The sequence below is a fragment of the Crocodylus porosus genome, unplaced genomic scaffold, assembly GCF_001723895.1.
Source record: "Crocodylus porosus isolate Cpor-Errol unplaced genomic scaffold, CroPor_comp1, whole genome shotgun sequence".
NCBI classification, from domain to species: Eukaryota; Metazoa; Chordata; order Crocodylia; family Crocodylidae; genus Crocodylus; species Crocodylus porosus.
Window position 1 is genome coordinate 3704177 of NW_017728920.1, and position 25208 is coordinate 3729384.

The 25208-nt window shown below is 45.3% G+C and overlaps 1 protein-coding gene across 1 annotated transcript in view; it reads right to left on the minus strand.

Moving 5' to 3' along the window:
* Nucleotides 1–2012: 2012 nt before the first annotated feature.
* Nucleotides 2013–25208, minus strand: part of LOC109312444 (catenin alpha-3-like) — a 715731-nt gene continuing 692535 nt past the window's right edge. The window contains exons 4-5 of the mRNA XM_019538475.1: nt 18260–18340; nt 2013–2999 (exon numbers count right to left, since the gene is read on the minus strand). Of these exons, the coding sequence (XP_019394020.1) occupies nt 2808–2999; nt 18260–18340 (273 nt within the window). The 3' untranslated portion in view covers nt 2013–2807. The remainder of the gene's footprint in view (nt 3000–18259; nt 18341–25208) is intronic.

Genomic DNA, 25208 nt, shown 5'->3' on the forward strand with positions numbered 1-25208 from the left:
CCATGCCTTCAGTCAAACATATAGATCTCAGATTAGCCTCTTCTGGGTTCACTGACGACTTCCCTTTCTAATGGATGACTGTCATCCTTGTGTCAATGAGATGTCAATGACAATAAGTAGTTTGTCAGAAATAAACACAGCACAGGCAACTCCTATTCTTCTTCATCCCCACATTCCCCCTCTCCCTTTACATTTGTGGGCTGGTCTCCATCTGTTTCCATTTTGTTCCGACATTTCAGAGAAAACGTAGTGCTTACAACTATATGAAGTGTTAATCAAGTTTTGGCAATGGGCATGTGAAACTAGACGGTTAGTGCAACATAAAGCAATTGTAAGGCAATAGGGTTTGTGAATAAGAGTCCACTAACTGAGAAAGCAGTAGTATTTACAGCTAACTACATGCATTTAACTGATTTCTCCTGTAAATAAAAACTAAAGAACCAAAAAATTGCAAGTTTAGAGAAAATACTAAGAATTCTCTAGAGCTGAGGGGTATGCTTTTCTGGTAGCAATCTCATGTTTATATGTTATTTTATTTTTGTGTATCATAATCAATCAGCAGTTTTTAGTTTGAGGAAAAAACATTTTTATATGTAGTCTGGGCAGATGTGGGGAGGGGGTGCACTAATGCACTTGTACGCCACTTTGAGTCCTGCTCCACCCAAAGTTTAAAAACAACTGCCTGGCGGTGGCAACAGCATTTCTGTTCAGGCAGCAGTGAGAGGTAAGAGCATCAATTGAATTCATGGCTCATTAAAATGTATCTTATTCCTTCTGAACTCTTCATTCTACAGGTGTTATCAAGCCTCTGTCTTAATGGTCTTGATGTTCAACTTGTCAAGTTAACCTTTCTTCTGCAATTCTGCCATATGTTTGCTGCTTCTTTTAATATCACTCCTATTCATGGGCAACTGGTACTGCCTCAGTGGAGGGGGCATGTACCCCCTCCCACCCCAGAGCCAGTCAGCAACCAGGAGCTTCCCCTCCCCTGGCCAATCTTGCAGACCAGGGGGCACATCCCTGTGCAGCAAAACTTACCAACCGGTGAGTGGCCACTGCACTCCCAGAAGTGGCTGTGGGGCTTCCAGAAGTGGCCACAGGGCTACATCTGGCACTCGCATTCCCTGGCCCGTCACCTGAGTGAGGAGTGTGGCCTGACAGGGGGTGCACCAGCACTCTCAGGGGGTGCATGTGCATCCCCATGCACCCCCTACGTTTTGCCACTCCTCCTATTCCACAGCTCTGCAGACTGTTGTGAACTCATTCCAAAGTTATATTTGTTTTGTTTCAATCTTAAACTGAATAATATACCCCTAGACCCCTAGTATATTAGTAAAGTTTCTAGTTTCTTTTTACCTGGAAGATAATACCTGTTGTGTTATATGGGATGATGCACCACACCATCTGCACTCCCCCTTTTCAGCCCAGGTATATAGTTTTAATAAAGGCTGAACCTTTATCAAGTTTAGTAGGATAATACATATTATAGTTCAGCTCTGGTTTGAGTTCAAGTCCAAATACTGATTCAAACTAGGTGTTTGGTTCAGCTTAATTTTCAGTTATACTCCCTGTATAAAAGGCCTGATTTTCAAAGGCTAAGTGTTCTGCTGCTTCCAAAAAAATCAGGCAGTGCCTGGTAGTCTCAGATTAGGTACCCAGAAATGGATGGTCATTTTTTGGAGATTTAGGAAAATGCTTAGTTTATATTTTATTTTGTAGCACACTATAAATAAGACATTCTTTTGAACTAGAGAATGATAAATGTAACCCTTATTTTCTAATTACAGGAGCATGTGAAAAAACACATAAACACAATATTCTCCTTCCACTTTAGCCACCTGTGTATCTACTTATCTTTCATTATCTGCAAATCAATCAAGATGAACTTTTCTGGTTTTGAGACAGAACATCTTACTAAACACTTTCCAGCTATAAAGAAAAATCCTCTCCTTTTTGCATTACTAACATTGCACAGAAAAGTAAAACATCAGTAGCACAGACCCTGCATGCATTTGAAGTAATATATTTGTGACACCACAACTTTGGCATTTCCACTATTTAATGTTTAAAGCTCTAGTGCACACATGCACAAGTAATTTAAACCATTTGAAGGATCTCATTTAAGTTAACAGGTATATATTTAAGTTTATTCACTTACATAAATAAATACTTGCAGGATTGAGTGTCAAGACTCATTTATTTCTGTTCTGCACATTCCTAAATATTATATATTTTGTTCTTTACAAATAAAATTATTTTGTGATAAAAATGAATTTATTTTGAACACATACAATCCATGTAGACAGCTCCTTACCCTTCCTTGAACTTTGGGCTCCATATAGCTATAGGCTTCCACTAACCTATGTCAACTTACAGACTCAAAGAGTTAAACTGTATGCCATTCTCTAAATCAGAATGTTTAGTTGTATACTTCATATATCTCTGAATGGCAGAAATATTAAGAATGAGGAAAGAAACAATAACTAACATTAACATGGTATTTCCACTTGTATAGTTTCAGATGATTGCAAAGGATTCCTTGTTATGGTCATACATTTGAACCAATGACAAAGGACCCCTCTGTGAAAAAACTCTCTTTGATTTCAATACAGAAGAAAAAGCCCACTGGTTTCCATGTCATGTGTGGATAAGACCACATAAACTTACAACTTAGAGGTATACATGACGTAAAAGTAGAAAGCCTGTGTTATTATTGAACTTAGCTGTTTATTCTTTGCTGAAATACCATACATAATTATATTATCAAATCAGACAGCAAAAGAAAAAGTACAGTAGGTGGTCACTTATCAGATATATTCAATCCAATGCAGATCCATCAAACCTACCTCTACAAGCCTGCTGGTATGTTCTCGAAAAATAGCGGCATAGTCCTTCATTTCTTTTTCCCTTCCATTTTTAGCAGCTTCAATAAGAACTAGAAGTGGAACAGTGGTATCCAAGAAGGAGTCTGAAACATGGTCTATTATAGCTTTACGGAGCTGTAAAATAAATCACCATCTGTCTATCAATACATCATATTATATAGTGTGTTATGCTTATCTCTATTAATTATACCAAATGCTATAATCGTATATGAATATTTTATAATCTTAATGACAAGAAACAGTATTTATGCATTTCTTGGTATCCTTATGAGAACTGTAGCATATGAATGGAAATTACTAATACTACAATCTACCTACTTCAAAAAGTAGTACTAAATTTTAAGGGTGTTATAGGAAGATATTGTTTACCTATGTGTGTAGACACATATGCATACATGCACTTTATTATGTTCCTACTTCAGCAAAGCATTTTAAAACAAGTGTAAAATAAATACCATTGAAATCAGTGGAGATAAACCTATATTTAAATTCTGTCTTGAATAGGGACAGGCTGCTGAATAAAAATGATTTGTTACCAAACTGAACTGATTCTCTTCTTCTCACCATTTTTTCCTTAAAAAGCAGACTTCAGGAAAGAAGGATATTCCATTTTACAAAAAAGCATTCTAGTGTAATGGTTACGCTCATTTATATACAAGATCTTCTACTTAATGTATTTTCATAACTGCAAAAATAACCAAATGTTTTCTACCTTGCTGGGAGACCCAAAAATATATTTTGATTGGATAAACTGTAGATTTTTATGGTAATTATAGCAATGAGATCACCCATTATGCCATCTAATAATAGAGTAATAGAGCAAGGAGAATAATAAATGAGTCTGATGTCCAATTTTCCTAATTTGCATTAATTGTTCTTGAACTTCTTGTTGAAATTATTAAACAAGTGTATCATTCTGCTACAAATTAGTTCTCTTAAATTAGATTTCATATAAGCTTATAACTAATGGTTAAGGAATTATTCCACTCAGAGTATATTTTCTAGGTTCTTATTCTACATGGAAAAATGAGTCATTGTGATCACACTCTAGGAAGTACACATATTAAAATATTACATGGATGTAAATAAAATTATTGATTGCACTAAGGTCCCTAATGTAATACATATCCTTATTTGTGCTTTTTATTAGTGAATATAAAATATATTGAATGCATCAGGGAAAAAGAAAAAGATCCTTTAAACTGATAAGCAGAATTTAGTTCACTCCCCAGACTAGTACTTTTCTACAGTGTTCTAGCTCCAGCATTTTTATATGAACGTTTAGCATGAGCAAGTGTGAAAAATAGACTTTTTTATGTCATTAGCCTTCACATGATACAGAAAATAGATCCAAATTGAATGCTAATAGTGTAGCAAAACCCCCAGTTTTTCTTTTTTTATTTTAAAATGCATTCCCCCCTTCCCCAACTGTTTCTGACTTTTTCTCTCCCTGTCTATTCCCTATGGATAAGTATAAGTAAGCTAAGATGTAGGATAAGTTTTAACGTTTTATTTTAGGTAGTAAATTTTATTTTTCTCTCCCCTCTTTGCAAATAAGTGCCCTGCTATTTTGATATAGATATCCAGTGTTCTATACATGATAATCATAAATTTTGTATTGATTTATTTATTTACTTATTTTTATTTTTTTTTACTGCTTTTATATTGTGTGATTACTGTTTTAGGCCTATATATGTAAGATAGCATAATTCATGTCAAGTTTCCATCTTGTAATGTCAAGCCTCCCTCTTATCCCCATTCCCGGTTGTGTAACCTGATTCACACCTACCCCTCCTATGTAACTTGGTTCCTGAATGAATGGGGATGAATGAGGGTGCTTGAGAGACAATGGCAGTAGATCTAAAAATAGCTCCCTCCGAATGCACAAACCATCAACACCAATACCTGGACCAATGACACAGCCCTTGGAACCACCCTCAGCATTCAAGAAACAAAAGATGAGGCAACCCACCATTGTGCCAAAGCTGCACATGCTCAGAAAGAACACCTGGAAGGAACCCTCTGGAACAGGACTCATGTTGCCTGGACAGGCCCTCCCCATAGGAGATCAGAGGTAGTCTGCCCCATTAAAAGGGGTAGTGAAGACTGACTCCTTGGGATGCCCTCTCCATATGGACCAGCACCATGCCACACCACCTATCCACCCAAAGGCTCTGCCGGATAGGTAGCTATCACCCCCCCCCCACCCTCTCTTCAACCAAGGACTTGGACTCTGCTTCTCTTCCATACCTGGACTCCAACACTTCCACTGAGTCTATTTCTCCAGCTGCCACTGTGAGTGTTTGTGAGTGTGTGTGTGTGTGTGTGCACACACACACACTTGTGAACCAATAACTTCATGGGGCTGTGTAGTGTGTTTTCTGTTTAATAAACCTGTTATTTGGACCCCTGAATTGGGTTTTACTTTACTATGATTCAGCTCTGCTCCAATCTCTGCTCCTTGTCCCTCCAGGCTCATTTCTCCCTCTCCTGCTTCTGGCTCACTGCCACCTCCAACACCTGTCCTGATCTCCTCTGCCCCCAAACCTCCTGTTTCTTTGCCACTGTCTTATCCCCATTGCCTTCTCCTTTTCCCCTGAGCAACCAGGTTTCTGCCTCAGTTTCTTTCCTGGCTGTCTCCTCCTTGCCACCGCTTATATGTACCCCCCTCCCCAATATCTCAGCTGTCTGCCTCCGTTTCCAGCCCCAAGCTCCCAGGTTTCTGTCTCTCTCTTTTCTGGCTGTCTCCTCCTTGCCACCAGGCTTTTTTTTTATTCCCCTCCCATTCACTAGTGACCTCAAGTAACCCTGGGGCCACTTGATCTAAAGTAAACCCAAGCCTCAGTTCCTCAGTCAGCTTCTCTCTAGTCCACTAGTTCTAATCCTGGTTCTGGCAACTTTCACTCCCTACACTTTACCCCTTTCTCTCTCACCAGTGTGAACTGAAGAGTGTGTGTGTGTATGTATATATATGCCATTGTGTCCATGATTTATGAATTAGTGATCTGTGTATGTGTACTGAGTGTGCAGGTATGGAAAATTGATTTTTGTCTAATTTTGGGGGTGTATAATGTATATGGTTGAATAGGTGATAAGTATGCATGTGCCTAGCCTAGGGCTGGTTTGGATGTGTATGTGCCTGAGCTGGTTTTGTGTGTGTGTGTGTGTGTGTGTGTGTGTGTGTGTGTGTGCACCTAATTAATTTGTGTTTTTGTATATGTGCGATTGTGTCACACCTTCCTGTCTAACTGCGCAATATTGACATCCTGGGAGTTGGCCTGACCCCACAGGGCAACAATAGAATAACTTTTGTGTTTGACAGGACAAGATTTAAATAAAATTCCTCCACCAATTTTGGCAAATACTTGCCATCTGACATCCCTAGCCAAAAATCTTGACTTCAATAGGCATTGGGTCAGACTAAATTCAAGACAAATTGTGGGGGGTTCCAATTTATTTGGATTCAGTTTATAATGTTATGTGGCCTGAATTCCTTAGCTTGCTGCCCAGACAAAGAGGCTCAGGCTATCAAATCCCACTGCAGGATTGATTTCTTAGCATACATATTCACCAAGTACCTAAAATTATTTACTCTGCAGCTTAACAACTGAAAAATAAAAAGAGAATAAAAACATTTTACTAGCAACAACTAAATACATTAAGGCACTATCCATGCAAAGAGACATACTTAATTGTATGTGTGAGAGTTGATAGCTTATGAATGATATTTAATAGGCCTGTGCGATGTGGCTAGTATTAGCTTCAGATTCGAATTTGGCCAAATCAGGGAACAGTGATTCAATTCAATGATTCAAATCACTGCCCTAAATCAATTCAGCCAAATCTGATTTGGAGATTCAGCTGCTGCCTAATCTCCAAATCACCCAGGCCCATCCCCTGCCCGCCTGCCCCAGCTCTGGCCCTTTAAGGAAAAATATCCCCAAGAAATCCTGGACTCACCAGTTCCTGCCTGGCAGGGGGTAATCCCCATGACAACCCACTTCTGGCAATCCCCACTGCCCCCTGCTTCCCCGTGCCATGTGGGGGCTCTTCCACAAGTCCCCTGAAACCCCACAGCCACTGCAGGAGCTCATGAGTCCAGGGGGGGCATTGTTTTGTTTTTTTCTTAAAGAGCTGGAGCTGGGGCACGTGGGGCAGCTGTGGGGGGTCTGGGAGAGGAGTTGAGGTAGGAAGGCTTGTGATAGAGCCCCTCATACAGTGTGGGGCAGTCAGGGGCAGCAGGGATTCCCCCCCACCCACCTGGCAGCACCTGGTGAGTCAAGTCTTTTTTTTTAAGCACCAGGAGCTGGGGCAGGCAGGGGTTGGTGGGGCTGGGGGAGCAGGCAGAGGTCCCCCCATGGCCCCCTCCCTTTCCTCCAGCCTCCTCTCCCCCACTCCCTACTTACCAGCTTCAAGTCCAGCTCCAGCTCCCTGCTGCAGCTGGCAGGGACTGCCCAAATCATTGAATACTTTGGAACCTTTTCCAAAGATTCAGAGAGCTTCAAATTGATTTGGACCTTTTTATTGGTCCCCAATTCAATTTGGATTTGATGATTCAGCCACTGAATCAGGCCGAATCTCCTCTGAATCGAATCAGCACCCAAAGCTTCACACAGCCCTAGTATTTAAAGGTTTGATTTTTGTGAATTGGCATATATTGGCATATATATATATTCTGTGTGTGTATATGTATGTATGTATATATAGACCAAGAGTCATCAGGAGTCATAAGGAGGGAAGGAGAGACTTGAGAGTAACCAAGGATCCTCCACCCAGATCCCTTCTCCCCAGTCCTCCCCCTCATTCCTCCTGGGTCCCACCCCATTCTTCTCCTCCTCCCTATCCCTGTCCCTAGAAGGGGTCCCTGAGGCCACCATGGATAGAGGGCACACCACTAGCCCTTCTCATCCACCCCACCGGATGGGAGGTATGGGCCTCGGAATCCCACCTCCAGACTGCTAACATGCTGATATCTGACACCTAAGAGGAAGCCTCAGAGAGAAGCCTGCATCCTGGCCAGATGTATCCTGACTCTGATGTCAGCCCTAGGGCTGGAGTATATAGAATTTTTGGATTGGTTTTATTGTTTCTTTTCTGTTATCACTGTATATCAATAAATTTGCCTATTATCAAATGGAAAGGTAGTGGTCAATCTGAGGGTAGATCCTTCCCCAGAACAAGGCAACTGGGTCCTAAATCCAGAGCCAACAAGAATATTAGCATTAAAGCCAAAGGATGTACCACAAGATTGTGGTCTAAGACAGTAATATTCCAAATAAATACATATGCCTATCTATTTTATTACTTTATATATGAAGAGAGATGTGCTGAACTTGCCAAACATAATTACAATGCTCATCATAAAAAAGACATGGAACTTCCTTATGATTTTTCATTTGCTGTGATAGATGTGTTTTGGATCAGCTACCAATCAAATCAACCATGCTATCCATAACTGACTGTGTTACTTAATTGTCATTCACTTTACCATATTTCTGTTGTATTGCAATAATGCATTTGTGAGATGGTCTAGTTCTGCCTCTACTCAAGTCAAAGGCAATATTCCCAAATGACTTCAGCATTGCAGACATTGGGACTTACAGTATCCCATTTAATTTATTATGCATCAGTCCGTAATTAATGTTATCATGCCTTACTATACAATAATATAATAATTAGTGTATTGCATACTAAGGTCCTAATTTTGTATATCATTCTGTACTTGTACAGTGTCTCAGAACATCATTTAAGGCAGGGGTGCTCAATCCCTGGCCCTGAGGCTAGATTTGGACCACAGAGCTGTGTCATTCATCCCCAAATGTCTGAACAGGGGAATTGTGACAATGTTAATTGCGACTCACTTGCCACCAAATTTCCAGACCACTAGGGAATTACCTTCTCAGCAGCACAGCAGTGGAAAGGGATCTTGGAGTCACAGTTGATTCCAAGATGTACATGAGTCATCAATGTGATGAAGTGATCAACAAGGCTAACCACACTTTATCATGCATTAGCAGATGCATGACTAACAGGTCCAGGGAGGTGATGCTTCCTCTCTAATGCGGCACTGGTCAGGCCACAGTTGGAGCACTGTGTCTAGTTTTGGGCACAACACTTCAAGGGGGAAGCAGAAAATCTTGAGAGGGTTCAGAGGAGGGCCACTCCTATGGTCAGAGGCCTGCAGGCAAGGCCCTATGAGGAGAGACTAGGGGACCTAGATTTCTTCAGTCTTTGCAAGAGAAGGCTGAGAAGTGATCTTGTGCCTGCCTATACATTCATCAGGGGAGGGCAGCAGGGAATAGGAGATGATCTATTTACAAGGGCACCTCCTGGAGTAACTAGGAACAATGGCCACAGATTGATAGAGAGCAGATTTAGGTTGGAGTTTAGAAAGAACTTCTTCACAGTAAGGATTGCCAGAATCTGGAATGGGCTTCAAAGGGAGGTGGTGCTCTCTCCTACCTTGAGGGATTCAAAAGGAGACTGGAGAAGCACCAAGCTGGGGTCATCTGACCCCAGCGTTCTTTCCTGCCCAGGGCAGGGTTCAGACTTGATGACCTACGGAAGTCCCTTCTGACCCTAAAATCTAGAAATCTATTAAGTGATGCTATAATTTGGCCACTTTATAGGAAACATTATAAATATTGTTGCTGTTTTGAATTTCCTGAAGACTATGGAGCTCTTATTTTACAAGGATGAATTTTGAAGAACTATAGAAAGCCAGAACAAATACCACATGAAAGAAAAACTAAAAATACCAAAATTCAAAATTCTGGTAGTGTCTAAAATAATTTTAGTTTCTCTTCTGATCAAAGTGAGCAACTCCTATTGCTTTGGATCTATTTTGAACTATGCCTGAGGCACAACACTAAGAATTACAAGTGGGCAAAAAGAAACATAAGCAAATAGAGGGGAAGCCATTTTAAGGGAGGCAAATTTATCATACTATTATTATACAGTATTGGAAAGGGAAAGAAGTTGCAAGTAGCCTGACTTATGGTCAGAGTAAGGGTGATTTCAGAGAAATATTTTGGTTAAGATGTGAGGTTTTCCCCTTTCCTTGGGTGATAGAATGAGACAGAGCAGTAGGGAAGTAGAAGGGGAGGAAAACAGGAAAAGTGGAAAAGGGGAGTCAACCTGGCTGACTGCTGGGAGGAGCAGTCAGCCAGGTTGGACTGCTCATGAAGGTTCCTTGCTGAGATACAGGACTTCCACTTAACCCAGGAAGTACACAGTCCCACCAGGGGGAATGCCCTGTTAGATCTGGTCCTGGCCACAGGCGATGACCTGGTGAGCGGATTCCAGGACACCTGAGCGACAATGATCATTGCCTACTGGAATTCACCATACAGCGCAGGGTGTCAAGGGCCTGCAGCAAGGCAGTAGTCCTTGACTTTAAGAGGGCCAACTTCAATGAGTTGAGGAGATTGGTAGGAGAGACACTGGGGTCCTGGAGGGTAGGGGAATGGGGTGTCCAAGATGAGTGGACATTCCTTAAGGAGATGATCCACTGAGTCCAAGGGGTGACAGTCCCCACGAGAATCAAAGGGGGCAAAAGTGCTCAAAAGCCCCCCTGGCTCACCAAAGGCATGCAGGAATGCCTGAAAACTAAAAAGGAGGCATACACTCAGTGGAAGGGAGGGGCTATCACCAAAGAGGAGTATACCTCCATCGCTCGGGTCTGTAGGGGGGCTGTTAGGAAAGCTACGGCTTTAGAAATTCCTTTTCTAAATACATAGGGAGTATGAATAAAGCACCGGGTAACATGGGGCCCCTGCAGGATATGCTAGGCAATCTGGTAGTTGCACCAGAGGAAAAGGCAGGTATTTTTAACAATTTCTTTGCCTCCATTTTTTTGTGTAGGGACCAAGGACTCCCCCACCAAGATTCAGCATGGACTCAAGAGAGACTCTACCAGGCCTTGGGTCAGGGAGGACTGAGTTAGGGAACTTTTGGAGGGACTGGACATGTTCAAATCAGCAGGTCCAGATGCTGAAGGAATTGGCAGGGGTTGTGAGGGAATTGGCAGGGGTTATCGAGGGGCCCTTGGCACGGCTTTATGAGCCCTCATGGTGCTCTAACCAGGTGCCAGATGACTGGAAGAAGGCCAATGTGGTCCCCATGTTCAAAAAAAGGAGGAGGGAGGACCTGGGCAATTATAGGCCCATTAGTCTTACTTCAACCCTGGGGAAGCTCTTTGAGAAAATTTTCCAGGAACACATCTGTGAAGGACCAGCAGGGGGGATGAGGCTCAGGGGCAACCAGCATGGGTTCTTTAGGGGACCAACCTGATTGTCTTCTATAATAGGTCACAAAATCATTGGATGCAGGTGTCACGGTGGATGTAGTCTTTCTGGACTTCAGGAAGGCCTTTGACATTGTCTCCCACCCAATTCTTATTAAAAAGCTAGGCATCTCTGGCATTGATGCCTACACAGTCAGATGGATCGCAAATTGGCTGAGGGGCCACACCCAGAGAGTGGTGGTGGACGGGTCATATTCGACCTGAAGGGATCTGGGCAGTGGAGTCCCCCAGGGCTCTTTGGGCCCACGCTGTTCTATTTCTTTATTAGCAACTTGGACAAGGGGGTGGTGAATGAGAATAGAATGGGATTCAATACTGACAAGTGCAGGGTACTACACTTGGGCAGTAAGAACTAGTAGCAAAACTATAGGGCGGGGAACTCCCTTCTTGAAAGCGAAGTGGCAGAAAGAGATCCTGGAGTCATTATCAATTCCAAAATGAACATGGGCTGCCAATGTTAGGATGCGGTCAGGAAGCCTAACTACACCTTCTTGTATCAAAACCCCCAGTTTTTCTTTATTTTTCTTGTTTTTTATTGCATTCACTCCCTTTCCCCAACCATTCCTGACTTTTTCTCTCCCTCTCTATTCCCTATAGATAAGGATAAGTAAGCTAAGATGTAGGATAAGCTTTAAACATTTTGATTTTGGTATCAAGTTTTTGGTTTTGGATATCCACTGTTTCTTATTGTAGTATTATTAGGTTTGTATTGATTTTTACTGTTGTATACTGTATTATTATTGTTTTTGTATTGATTTATATTATTTCATATGGATATTGTATGGTTTAGGCCTGTGTTTGTAAGTGAACCAAAGTCATGTCAAGATTCCATTTTATATGTCAAGCCTTCATCTTGGGTCCTCTGCCCGGGCATCCCCTGTGTCACAACTGTATGAGTCACGTATCCCTCCCATGTAAATTGGTTCCGCAATGAATGAGTGTGATTGGGAATGATTGAAATACAATGGTAGCAGGCCTCTACTGAATGGCCTGTAATGACTGGGCCATTCATCTCGCACTGATTCATCCAGGAAATATGGACCTCACCCAGGGACAGAGACAACACCAGCATCTGAAAGACAAAAGACCCTGCAGAAACAGCAACTCTCCCCATTACAGACACCCGAAACTGCACATCCCTGCATGGAGCACACATGCTCAGTATGCCAGGAGCTGACCCTTGCCTGGGCATGCCTCCTGTCACTAGGGTCACACAAGATCTGCCCCTACAAGAAGGGGCAGTGAAGACAGACCCAGTGGGATGTCCTCTCCATCTAGAACAGCACCAAGCCACACCATCTATCCACCCAAAGGCCCTGCTGGAGACCCCCCTCTGGACAACACCTACTGGACAAGGACCCCTTTCCAGCCTGGGATAGGTAGATATTACCTGCACACCTTCTCCTACAATTTGGACTCTCTCTCTCTCTTTCTGTCCCCCTCTCCTACAATTTAGGCTCTCTGTCTCTGTCTCTTCTCCGAGACTTCAGTGGACTTCAGCCCCTGCACCAAGCCTCTCTAAACACTGCTACCATTGTGGGTGGCTGGGTGGGTGGCTGGGTGCAAGGGAACCAATTTGACATTGTGTCACCATCTCCCCTGTTCAATAAAACCACCGTCATTTACAACCCCGAGTTGGGTCATGTATTACTGAATCCCAGTCCCTTCCCTATCTTAAATTCCACCCTTATTGTCTCTCTCTCTCTCTCTCTCTCTCATATCAAGTCCCCACCCTCTCTGCCAGTTTCCTGATCTTCTCCCAATTCCACCTCCCCTTTTCTGCCATCTCTCAGCCTCTCCTTGCTTTCTTGCTGTCGCTGCTGCCTCTCAGCCTCCCCTGCTCCTATTGCCTTTTCCTGTGACTTTCTGCTGCCTTTCTCTGCTTTCCTGCTGCCCTGCCACATGCTGCTTTTCCTGTGATTCTCTGCTGTCCATTTCTCTGCTTTCAGGCTTCCCCTGCACCTTCTGTAATCCCCCCCTGCCCCACAGCTTCCCAGCTTCTCTTAGCTGTCCTGCAGTTTTCTCCAGCAGCTGGAGCCTTTCACCAGCTCCCAGCACCTAATGCCACTCCTGCAACTTCTTTAGCTGCCCTGGAGCTATCCTCTGTCTCCCCACACCCAGAGCCCCTCTTTAACACCCACACTTCCCTTTAGTCCCATTCTCCCTCTCCCCATCTACCTGTTCAGCTTCCCCATAGCTCTGGCTCCAGTCCCAGCCTCTGTGCCAGCATGGTCCCCTGTTCTGCAGGCTTTGGGCATTCTCTTTTAATCAATTAAGATCAATTAACCTAAAGCTACCCCCCCAAGCCTCAGTTCTTCAGCCCAGGCCCCTGTAGTCTACCAGTTCTAATCCCAGTCCTGGTAACTTTAACTCCCTACACTTTTACTTTCTCACCTTAACTTTTCCCCAGTTATCCCAAGTACATCAAGCATACATACATACATACTCATCATGACACCCAACTTAGGAACTCACCTGTGTTTATGTGTAGGTGGGTGGTATGTGTGTAAATTAGTGAATACACCTATATATATACATATATAGATGTGTGTGTGTGGTATATAAATTAGTAATCCACATATGTGTATTGAATGTGCAGGTGTTGGTAACTGGTAACTGATTATGTCTAAATTTGGTGTGTGTAACATGTATGGACTTAAACTGGTGATAAGTATGCATGAACCTAAACTGGTTATTTTTGAACGTGTGTGTATCTGAGTTGCTTTTGTGTGTGTGTGTGTGTGTGTATATATATATATAATGGCATTGTGTGCATGATATACAAATTAGCAATCTGTGTCTAACTTTTGGGCTGTATAGTATTGTGCTTGAATTGTAATAGGTATGCATGTGCCTAGGCTGGTTTGAAAGTGTATGTGTCTGAGCTGGTAGTATGCGTGTGTATGCACCTAATTGATTTTTTTTTTTTGTACATTTGCAATTGTACATCATGCCCTCCTGTCTAAAAGTGCAATATTAAGATCCTGAGTATTGGCCTGACCCCTCAGGGCAATGTTGTCATGGATCCACAGATGCATCACAAGCAGGGCCAAGGAGGTGATCCTCCCCCTCTATGAGATGCTGGTCAGGCCATAGTTTGAGTACTGCATCCAGTTCTTGGCACTGCACTTTAGGAGGGGTGTGGCCAGCATCAAGAAGGTCTAGAGGAGGGCCATTCATATGATCTGGGGACAGCAGGGCAGACCCTATAAGGAGAGGCTACGGGACTTGAACCTGTTCAGCCTTCACAAGAGAAGGCTGAGAGGGGACCTGGTGGCCATTTATAAACTTATCAGGGGAACCAGCAGGGAATGGGAGAGACCCTGTTCCCCCAAGCACCTCCCGGAGTAACAAGGAATAACAGCCATAAGTCATTTGAGATTAGGTCCAGGCTGGTCATTAGAAGGCACTACTTCACAGTCAGGGCAGCTAGGATCTGGAAACAACTTCCAAGGAAAGTGGTGCTGACTCCTACCCTGGAGGTCTTTAAGAAGAGGCTGGATAGTTACCTAGCTGGGGTCATATGAGCCCAGTAGTCTCTCCTACCCAGGGCAGGGGTTCAGAGTTGAAGATCTACTTAGGTCTCTTCCAACCTTACATCTATGAATCTATGAACATATTTAATTTGGTACTGAAGTGTCAAATAACCATACAGAAAAAACTCTAGCAGTTTATAAAAATCAGGGGATATAAGACCTACACAGGAGGCTATTGACACCAATGCTTTGATGATTGCAGAAACCTGAATTTTCTCTCACTCAATACTGGGGAAAGATCAGAAAAAAAATCAAATTCATTATCTGTAAGAGCTATCTTCCCTCTTACACACAAGGGACATTGACAATGCAATCTGCAGTACATACATAACCGCTATCACAGAGGAGGAGGCTACCCATATGGGAACAGCTGCTCAAAGAACACTTCCAGAAAATAACTATATAACTATGGGAGAATCAGATATGCACAGTACATCAAATCATCCAAAATACATGAGAAACAACTGAAAGGGAAGACTTGACAGCTACAATGTCAAGAAGCACAAAAGCAGATATTGGAATGAATGAGCATTTATACATGTGCTCCAAAAACTACTAATTAAAAGAACCCAGAGCATCATGTGTATCAGTGTCATAACACTGAAAAATGGTGGCAGAGCACTTTGAGCTAAAGCTCATTGAACAAGCTTAACTTTAAAGTGCCCTGCCACCATTTTTCAGTGTTATGACACTGATACATGTGATGCTGGAGTCTGCCAGAGCACAGTAATTACCACACTCCAGCTGACTCAGTTGAGTCTGTTCTGATGCACTGTACTTACAATGTGTCAGAACAGCCTCTCTGCACATGGATAGGAGCCCAATGTGGTGTCCCTTTCTTAATAGGCACAACTCTTCTCAGTAAAAAAAATAAAAAAATAGTACTGATCTAAGCCAGGGATAGTCAACCTATGGCAGGAGTTCCAGAAATGGTACAGACATCCTATGTGCATGATACATGGCACATTTGAAAGGGATCAGGGGACACAGCAGCAGATAGAGAAGGGAACAAAAAGCAGAGCAGCAGATCAGATGGGGGAATGGGATTGGACCGGTACTTAGACAGGACAAAGGGCTTACTCTATGGCATGTTTGCCAAAAAAGTTGGTCCCAGTGATCTAAGCAATACAGCATGCAGGTAAATATTTTGTAAAAGTACTATGCACAACTGTGGAGTGGTATAAATAATGTTATAAACAATATAAAATAATTTAAAGTATCAAAATTATTGGCCAGCTTTTCATGAATGAACACCTTTTTATTTGAAAAAAACATGATTAAAAAAACCCCAAACTGCTAGAGCATGCCATTTCAAATGAGACACACCCATTAGAACTGAGATATGTTAGAACAAAACCTTCCTTCATTTTGCCCTTTAGTTACCAGTGAAGTGGCTGGTGGATTTGTGGAACTAGTCATAGGGCATGTCCACATGAACATGCATGTGCATCTTGCAACATCTCAAAGCCCTTTGAGGCACTGCAAGAGGCACATGTGGGAATGAAAAAAATTCCCCATGCTGAAAATTTGCAGTCCAGGGGCAAAATTAGGCCCTGGATATTCAGGGATCAAAAAAACCGCGAGGGAGGAAAAAGCGGGGTGAGGCACAGTCCCAGACCGGGGGGGGAGGGAAGCAACTGAAGGCTTAGTCCTCTACAGAGAAGCTCTGGTAGCCAGCCAGAGCGTCTGTATGGCTGGCTCTCACCCTGGTGCTGAAGCATGCTACCTGTCCATGTGGCAGCCACAGTGAGCTGGACCTGGGGTCCTGCCGTAAGTAGGGGGTGATGGGGGCTGCAGGAGGGAGGGACCATAGGGGGACCCCCACTGGCCCTGCCCACTCCCCCAGTCTCCCAGATAACTGCACCTTCTGGCCTTGTCTCCACCTGCACCCTGAGCCCTCCTGATAGTTGCCCTGCTCAGCCCTATTCCCTGCCTGCCCCAATAACTGCCCCACCCAACTCCAGCATCCTGGAATTAAAATAATAATTTTAAAAAAGCCCCACACTCAGCTGCTGTTGGGGTCACTGGGGCCTAGTGGAAGAGCCCCCGCTGCACAGTGCCAGGTGACAGCTGCAGTGGCCCCAGCTGCCTGACATCAATTTGCCCCACACCAAAGTGCATGTCCAGGCATGTACGCTGAAGCCAAAAGCCCTGACTCAAATTAGCACCACTTCTATTTCAGCTACTGCAAGTGCACATGCTTACATGTATGGATGCACCTATGAGTTGCATCCAGACAAGCATGGACTTTTGGTTCCACAAGGACAACTTGCAGCAGGACACCTCGTGCCACCGGTATTTGTCTCCAGGGAATGCCTGTGCAATGCCAAAATAATTACTCCCTGGGGGCGGGTTTCTGTAGCTTTTACAAGGCATGTGGCAATTTACTCTGGGTAGGGTAGGGGAGGCTGGGGCCAGCACTGTGCTGGCCCCAGGAGCCTTACCTCATGTCCCGGGGGCCTCCTGGGACTGCAGCATTGGCAATTGAGTAAGGGAGATGGAGGACTCTGGGATACTGGGTGACCTCCACACCTGACAGAATCATACATTCATTCCAGTTAGTGCAGCAGTGGAGAGATCTCCCTAGTCAGAAGTGATCTAATTTTCTTGCAAAAGATCTAGTTCTCTTCTGGCAAGAAACCTTTTGCCAACCTTTGAATGGTTGTATGCTCTTTGTGTGCTGGGAGAAATGCAACATGCAGCCATAGCACAGATTGGTACATAATGTCACCGGATCACCTTCATAAAGTCACATGTGAAACTGAAACTTCAGCAACTCATGGAAATGTAGAACATTGCATTACCCATTGGGCAATGCAAACTAAGCCCCCAATCCTTCTAGCTGAGGCAAGCAAAACCAATACAAAAATATTTATTGCAAAAGTTCCCATTCCATATTTCATTTCGTCCACTGTAGCCTGAAACACCATGTAAAAGATACAGAAAAAAAACAGGGAATGATTGTTTTTATGTATTACAGATGAGGGTTTGAGATGCAATTAGGTTATGTTTGTAAAGTGTTGTAAGTGACAGAGGCAGGAATAAAATTCAGGATTTAACGATTCCCAGCTCAGGAATTAATTTTCCAGAGAACATGGCCCCAAGGCATACTATGTTGCTAATCTCTTCCTCATACAGCTCTTATGCAATCCACAGGTTTGAATTTTCAAGCAAAAGCAGTATTGCTATGTTTTTAAACAAATACCCAGATACAAAAAAAAATTGTGAAATTTTACAATTGTTCAAAATTTCATGCAATTCCATTTATTATCCAAAAATCTGTAAACCAGAAATTTTCTGGAAAAAGATGTGAATATTATACAAGCATGTACACATACATATAGTGTTTGGATAAACACACACATATTTATTGGATTTGCATTCCCAATAACATCCTAAGTACTTTTCAGTATTTCTTGTATACAGCTGAGGATTTTTATCTCAGAGTTTTCAATCGTAATGCTGTCAAATACAGGAAGATGTGTGTGTGGATAAATGTACTTCTCAGCAATTTTTGTCCTCAAAATGTTTACCTGTCTGCGAAGGTCTCTCGTTTTCTTGCACATGTTATCTATTGCACTATCCAGGGCATTATTCTTGTCTTTCTTGTCAGCCTGAAACAAAACAAAGACTATTCAGTTTTAACTTCCATGTCTCCTGTTCAGAAAACCATTTAAAGAATTTGATTGACTTGCAGTGTGTGCTTTGATCTGATTAGGTCAATGGGACTCCTGCAAATGCTTAAGTGTTTCAAGAATAGGGATCACCTTACTGAATCAGGACCTATGAATACACTGTCAGCTTGTAATGTCAAGCAAAAAACATTCAGAATAGGTTATTTACAACTAAGTCAACTAAAGATTATATGTTTTACCCTCTGAACTGCCATAACATTTGCTTTTTCAGCATTAATTGAAGTTCAACTTGACATGTTTAGTGGTTGGTTGAATGTCCACTCCATTATCATCACATGGATGAAAAAAACTGTGTTGTATATTTGCCTGCAGTTTAAGACGATCAGATGCCTGTGATACAATTTGACACTTTTTCAACTGGTATAATCTACAATATTTATTTTTAATTTCTGTAAAACTACACCCAGGGCACATCTACATGAAATATTTTACTGCATAGTAGACTAATCTACTTAGCAGTAAAGCATCACTGTCTACACATGCATGATATTTACTCTGCAGTAAATTAGTTTACTGTGTGATTAGCTAGTACCTGTAAATACAGGTAGTAGATTAAACATGCAGCAGCTACTGCACAGTAGTGCACATGTAGAAGCTCATGGGAGCAAATCTGCTTCTGTTCAGCTTCACCAGCAGGGGACTAGCCTCCTGCCTATGGCAGAGCCACATGACAGGGATTCCTCTATAGCTGGGCCAGGCTGGCCTTCAGATCCCTGGCCTGACTCTCCAGGCATAGGCTAGCTGCAGTGGCACCTCAGACTCCAGGTCTGCCCCTGGAGCCCATGCCTCTGGCTGCCTGGCCCCCAGGCACCATGCCTTTCTGCTGCAGGCATATGGCAAGTGCTGATGGCACCCAGTGTTCCTGTCTAAGCCCCCAAGGACCCTGCCAGCACCTGGGATAGAAGTGTCCCTGATGCCCACATCAGCCCACATCTATGAGGCCATGGCATTCCACATGCAGCAGCACAGCCACAAGCAGTCTGGGCAGCAGTGCCACATCAAAATCAAGGCCCAACAGGTCCAGTGGGTCCATGTCACAGACCACAACCAGTGGTCCAGGGCTGCCAGGACCATGCTCTTCATGCAGCAACTGGACTTCATCCTGGCCATGAGGGAATGTGGACACAGCTGCTATGTCTACTCCAGCACAGGCATGCTCCTGAAGCCAGCACTGTAGGCCAGAGCTGATGAAGACTCTCTGGGAGAGGGCCCCTCAGGGCACCAGGACAGGATTCAGTGTGCTTCCTGCCCTCAGCCTCAGCTGGCAGCACAGGTAGCCCAGTCTGACACCTGTCCCACCAACTCCAGCCATGCATCCCATGAAAACAGCTCTAGCTCCTCCTCATAGGGGGCCACTAACCAGGCAGCAGGTGCTGTGTCACCATACTTTGGAGCACTACAGGCAGCCAAACCTCCTCACCACCACTAGGAACAGAGTCAGACTGCTGGGACTGCTTGCCACACCCTTGTGATAAGCCCCATACAGGGAGGAGGGGGAAGGGGGAAGGGAGCTCTGAAGCCACCCATGCCCATGCCAACTCATCTATGTGCCTCTGGGCTACACACCTGGAGCCAAGAGTCCCGCAGGGAAGGTGGGTCATGTTCTCCCCTGCCCTCCCTTTCCTGCCTACCCTGCTTCAGTGAGCTTCCTCCTGCCCCAAGACTTTCTGGCCTCAACACACAGCAAGGCAGGGGGCAGTGCAGAACTTTACTGAGCATGCAACTGCCTCCCTGCTAGGCATCCAAGGGCATCACATGCACAAACATTCATCAATGGCAGCAGCAATCTCTTCCTCAGCTGCAGAAGTCAGGAACTCATGGTATAGGCAGAGATACCCCTCCAGGTGGCAGCACACATTACAAGGAAGTGCAAGACTGTCTGAGGTGCCATTGAAGCTCAGGTCCCTGCACCGCATTCTCAGATGCGCCCAGGGCACCACGGCAATCAGCAGCAGCAGGTTGTAGTGGGTCAGCTACCTCTTTGTGCTCTCAATCAGCTCATCATAGTTCACCAAGTAAACTCTCAGCAATGGCATGCTTGGAGCACAGGCCATATGTAGCAGGGGTCTTGACCTGGGATGCCTTTCTGGAGAGAGCCACCATGGGGAGAAGGGAGTGTCATCAGCTCTGCATCCCAGCTGGGCAGAAGTCCCTCACCTCCCAACCCTCAGTGCTACAGATCTGGCAGCACAGGAGAAAACTACCTGGCCTGTAGGGTGGAGAAAAGGGGGGGGCAGGGGGAGTTGGTCCAGAGCTGCCATAGCAGCTGTTGGCAGGAGCTAGCCCTGACCCATCCTGTTCAGGGGACAAGGAAGGGAGGCTGCCTGTTACAGGTCACAAGCAGTCCACCTGCCCCCATAAAGGAAGCAGGAACAGAGGGTTTGGTCAGCAGTTACCTGTAGCAGGACCCACCCAGCCAACTTACCATGGTTTCTGTGCACATACGACCCCTGATGAGGCCATAAAGTGCACAGCCCCTCAGTACAGTGAATGTTATCTCTGAAACATTTCAGACTCTCACAAAGAGCCTCTCTGTCTTGGCTGTACAGGTTCAGTAGCTGTACACAATGGGGATGTGCCTATAAGGTCACTGCCACCATTGGCTGGCACTATCTACATGTACCACCTGCTATAGCAGTGCACACAGGACTACACCTTCCTCCTGGACCAGCTGGAACAGTGGCTGAGAAGAAGCTCATGGATTCACAGGCCTGGAAAGTAGGAGCAGGAGAGGAAGCAGGAGGACTATGTATTCCAGGACAGGCTCCCTGCCCTCAAAGAGAGACACACTCCTTGAGAGGATGCTTAAGGCCCATGAATGGCATGCTGCCATGGTGGTCCAGGCAATGTAGGAAATGGAGGAGGATGGCTGGGTGCTGAACACCATCCTGGCCATGGCAGACACCTTCATGCTGCTGAGCACCTAATCCCCAGCCCCAGCCCTGACTAGTCACTCACAGCCCAGCACCAACCTTCCCAGTGGGCTTTGGATAAGGTCCACTATCACCCGCAGTGGGCAGTGCCCCCTGCCCTTGTGCTGGGTCCCCAGCAGCCTAGCCACCCACCTGGGTAGCTGTCCACCACTCACCCAGCCTCCATGCAATCTCTGAGTGGGAGCTGCCAGCATCTGAGCCAACTCTGCACATAGTGCCTGGGGGCCCCAGACCCAGGGTGAAGGAGGGGGATCAGGGTAAGCAGGCTGGACAGTGCCCACCCTCACCCCTGGGTGAACCCCAAGCTATGGGCTTTGCCATGGCATCCACACCCATGGCAGTGCCATCAGAGGCTGGAGTGCCAGGCACCTCTCCATGGGATCTGTCATAGGCACCTCCACCCCAGTTTTCCCTCCTTACAATTCAGAAAGTACATTGCACATAGTTGCATGGGAAGCAGGACCTTTTATTGTTGGTGCGCATTGGGGTTAGGGAGGGGTTTCATAGAGTCATAGATTGTAAGGCTAGAAGGGTCAAGTGACCCCCAGCAAGATGAACCTTCAGTCTCCTCTTGAACTTTTCCAGAGTAGATGATTGCACCACCTCTAAAGGGACATTATTCCACAGTCTGGACACCCTGACTGTGAACAAGTTTTTCCTAATGAGTCTGAAAATGGTCTTCCAGTAGTTTGTGGCTATTATTCCTAGTTTTCCTCAAGAGTGCCTTGGTGAACAGCTGTAACAGCTGTTCACTAAGCCCTTGATATACTCCCCTAATGTAGCAGTAAACTGCTACCAAGTCCCCTCTCAGCCTTCTCTTTTTCAGCCTGAAGAGTCCCAGGTCCCTCAGCATTTCCCCATATGGATTGCCATGCAAGTCTCTGATCATATGGATGGCTCTTCTCTGGACTCTCTCAAGCTTATCCATATCCTTGTTAAAATGTGGTACCCAGAACTGGTGCATTACTGGGAGAGAGGGAAGGAGTGAGGAAGTGTACTGTTGGGAAAGGAGGGAAGAAGGGCATCTGATAGTGTGAAGTGAAGTTTGGTGCTTGCTGCACACTGTCCAAAGTGAGCACGCATGGTCTTGGACTTGCCCTGCAGACCTGGGGTTCATGGACAGCTTCCCAGGGGCCATACTACAGCGGGGTGGAGGAGGACGAGTCCCACAAGTGCCTTGTGGACATGGTGCCCTGTCTGCCACTGCCAGAGGGGAAGGGCAAGGAGAATCCATAGCACATGGCACACAGCCATGGGCTCCCAGGACAGCATCCCCTGCCAGCCTAAGCCTGCTCCCAGACACCCCTGCCAGTCTGAGGCTGCCCCCCTGAGCTGTCTGCCAGGCCACACCTGCCCCTGGAGACCCCTGACACCCAGACAGCTGCAGCTAGAGCCTGAAGCTCCCCTTGGCTGCTCCAGGGGGCACAGACCAGGGCAAGAGTATGCCTGGATCTGCCTACTCCCATAAGGAGCAAATCTGTGGAATGCTTACTGCCATAGGGGGAGGGAGAAAATATTACTGGGGGGGCTGGGCAGGTGTGCATTTGTGCACACACACCCCACCCCCCAGCAGGTAAATGTGTCATGGGGAAGTGTCATGGGGGGCGCAGATCAAGGCCCCCACAGTGAGGGAGGGAGTGGTGAAGAGGCAGGGGCTGCGGTGAATGGGACACCAGGGAGGGTCGTGGGATGCTTGGAACCTGGGAGGCTTGTCCAGGGATCCAGGGGAGGGACTCCCACTACTGTGGGCACCCTGGGGGAGGCCCAGGGGGCATGTGCCCCTTGGATCTGTGCATGGGGTGGAGATGGACTGCCACTCCAGGCTGAGTTTTGCACCCCATGTGTGGCAGGAACATGGCATCAGGCTGCTTGGGGGCAGTGGCAGGGGGGCACAGAATCCAGCCTGCAGCAGCAGCCACCTACACTCCACATAGATCTGAGAGGCACTTGCCCCCTGGGTCTCCCCCGGGTGCTCATAGCTGCGAGAGCCCATCCCACCCCCACCGCCCATGCCCATGGACAAACCACATGGACTCTCAGCATCCTACCACCCACCCCAGCCCCGGGGCCCCTTCAACCTAGCCCTTACACCTGCCCCACTCCCTCCCTTATCATGGGGGGTTGCCCTCCCCCCAACACACCACTTCCCCATGACAGACTTACTTGCTGTGCTGGGCAGTGCTCCACATGCTGCCAGGCTACTGCAGGCTCTGGCTGTGTTTCCCCCTTGCTGTGTGCTCCCCTTTGCTGCATGCCCCTCCATACCCAGAGCCTGCACCCAGGCCGGTCTGTAGCCCTACCTGCTACCCCATGTTTGGGAGGGCTAAGCCCTGTTAGCCCGGGCCTTCCACCACCTACGCTTACTGTGCCTTATTTTACTGTGCAGTAAATCTAAGTCACATTAATAGTGTGTGTTTTGGTCCTCTGGAAAGGATAGAGGGGGCTGTGCTGAGCACCAATCATACATACCTGCACATGGGCTGCTGCTGAAGCATGGACTACTGCAGTGTGAGCTCCTCAGGGGTTGCCATGCTGGAGTACCCTCTAAATAGGTACCTGGGGCTAGTTCCCCAGTCGCTCACCCCAATCTGGTCAGGGGTTGGACTAGATGATCCCCTGAGGTTCCTTCCAAATCCAAATTTTCTATGATTCCATAATTCTACTTGTGCTACTGACTATAATATTGAGTTTTAAAAAGTTCAAGATATTCAGTACCAATTTAATTCATGTAACAAGTAGAAATTAGCCATACTGTATTATTTGTATACCACATACCCCGCAAAATAAGAGTTGCACCTTGTTTTGAGAAAGAAGAATGAAGATATTTCTATAATTTTAATTGGCACAGGACAGGCTCAATGCAGCTGAACACTGGTCTGAGGTGGGAAGCATAGAATCATAGAAAGAATCATAAAAAGAAGGACCAGAAGGGTCCTATAAGATCATCAAGTCTAGTCCCCTGCCATGGGCAGAAGGTAATTGGACTCAAACAAACTCAAAGAGGTATTTGTCCATCCTCCTCTTAAAGACTGCCAGAGATGGTGATGGCACCATCTCTGCTGGAAGTGTTTTTCAGAGTCTAGTTACCCATACAGAAAAGAGTTTTTCCTTATATCCAGCTGAAACTTTTCCTCAACTAGCTTGTATCCACTGGTCCATGTCTTACCCAGTGGGGAGGAAGGGGGCTTTTCTGAAAACTTGTTCACCTAGGTCCTGGCATACTCCCTTGACATATTTGTAGGTGGCTATCAAGTCACCTCTCAGCCTTCTTATAGAAAGGGAGGAGCCCACTCCTCAGCATCACAGAATCTGTAGCTTCATCTTCAGAACTAGTTTTAAATTTCTCACAGCTGCTGCTTACTTGGAAGTGGCCTTTAGCTGTTCAGCATCTGTGACAGGTTAACACTAACTGTGACTCTGAAGGACTCTCCACCTCTCCCTCTTGGGCTGGGAGAGAAGCACAGCCACAAAAGTTAATATATGGCAGTCATTGCATATTTCAGTCAGCTACCACATTTAAGATACACACCCCAATTCTGGAGGACTTTTTTCAAGAGAAGTTATGCGTAACAACATGGAGTATGAAATATAGTACTTTTCATCTGATGACACATTCTGGTGAGCTTCAAAATAAAGAAAAGCCTTGGGAATTTTTAGAACTTGCCATGCATGCCATCCTCACAGTTTAAGTAGTCCAGTTTTTGTCTTCAGACTGGACTGTCTTCTTCCATTTGAAAAGCATGGCTTATATTTTCTGCAGTATTTGCTATCACTTTATCCATGTAATTCTGCTATGAGATCATTTTGTTTAGGTATTGCTGTGGACATATCATACTCAAAAATAACATATACAG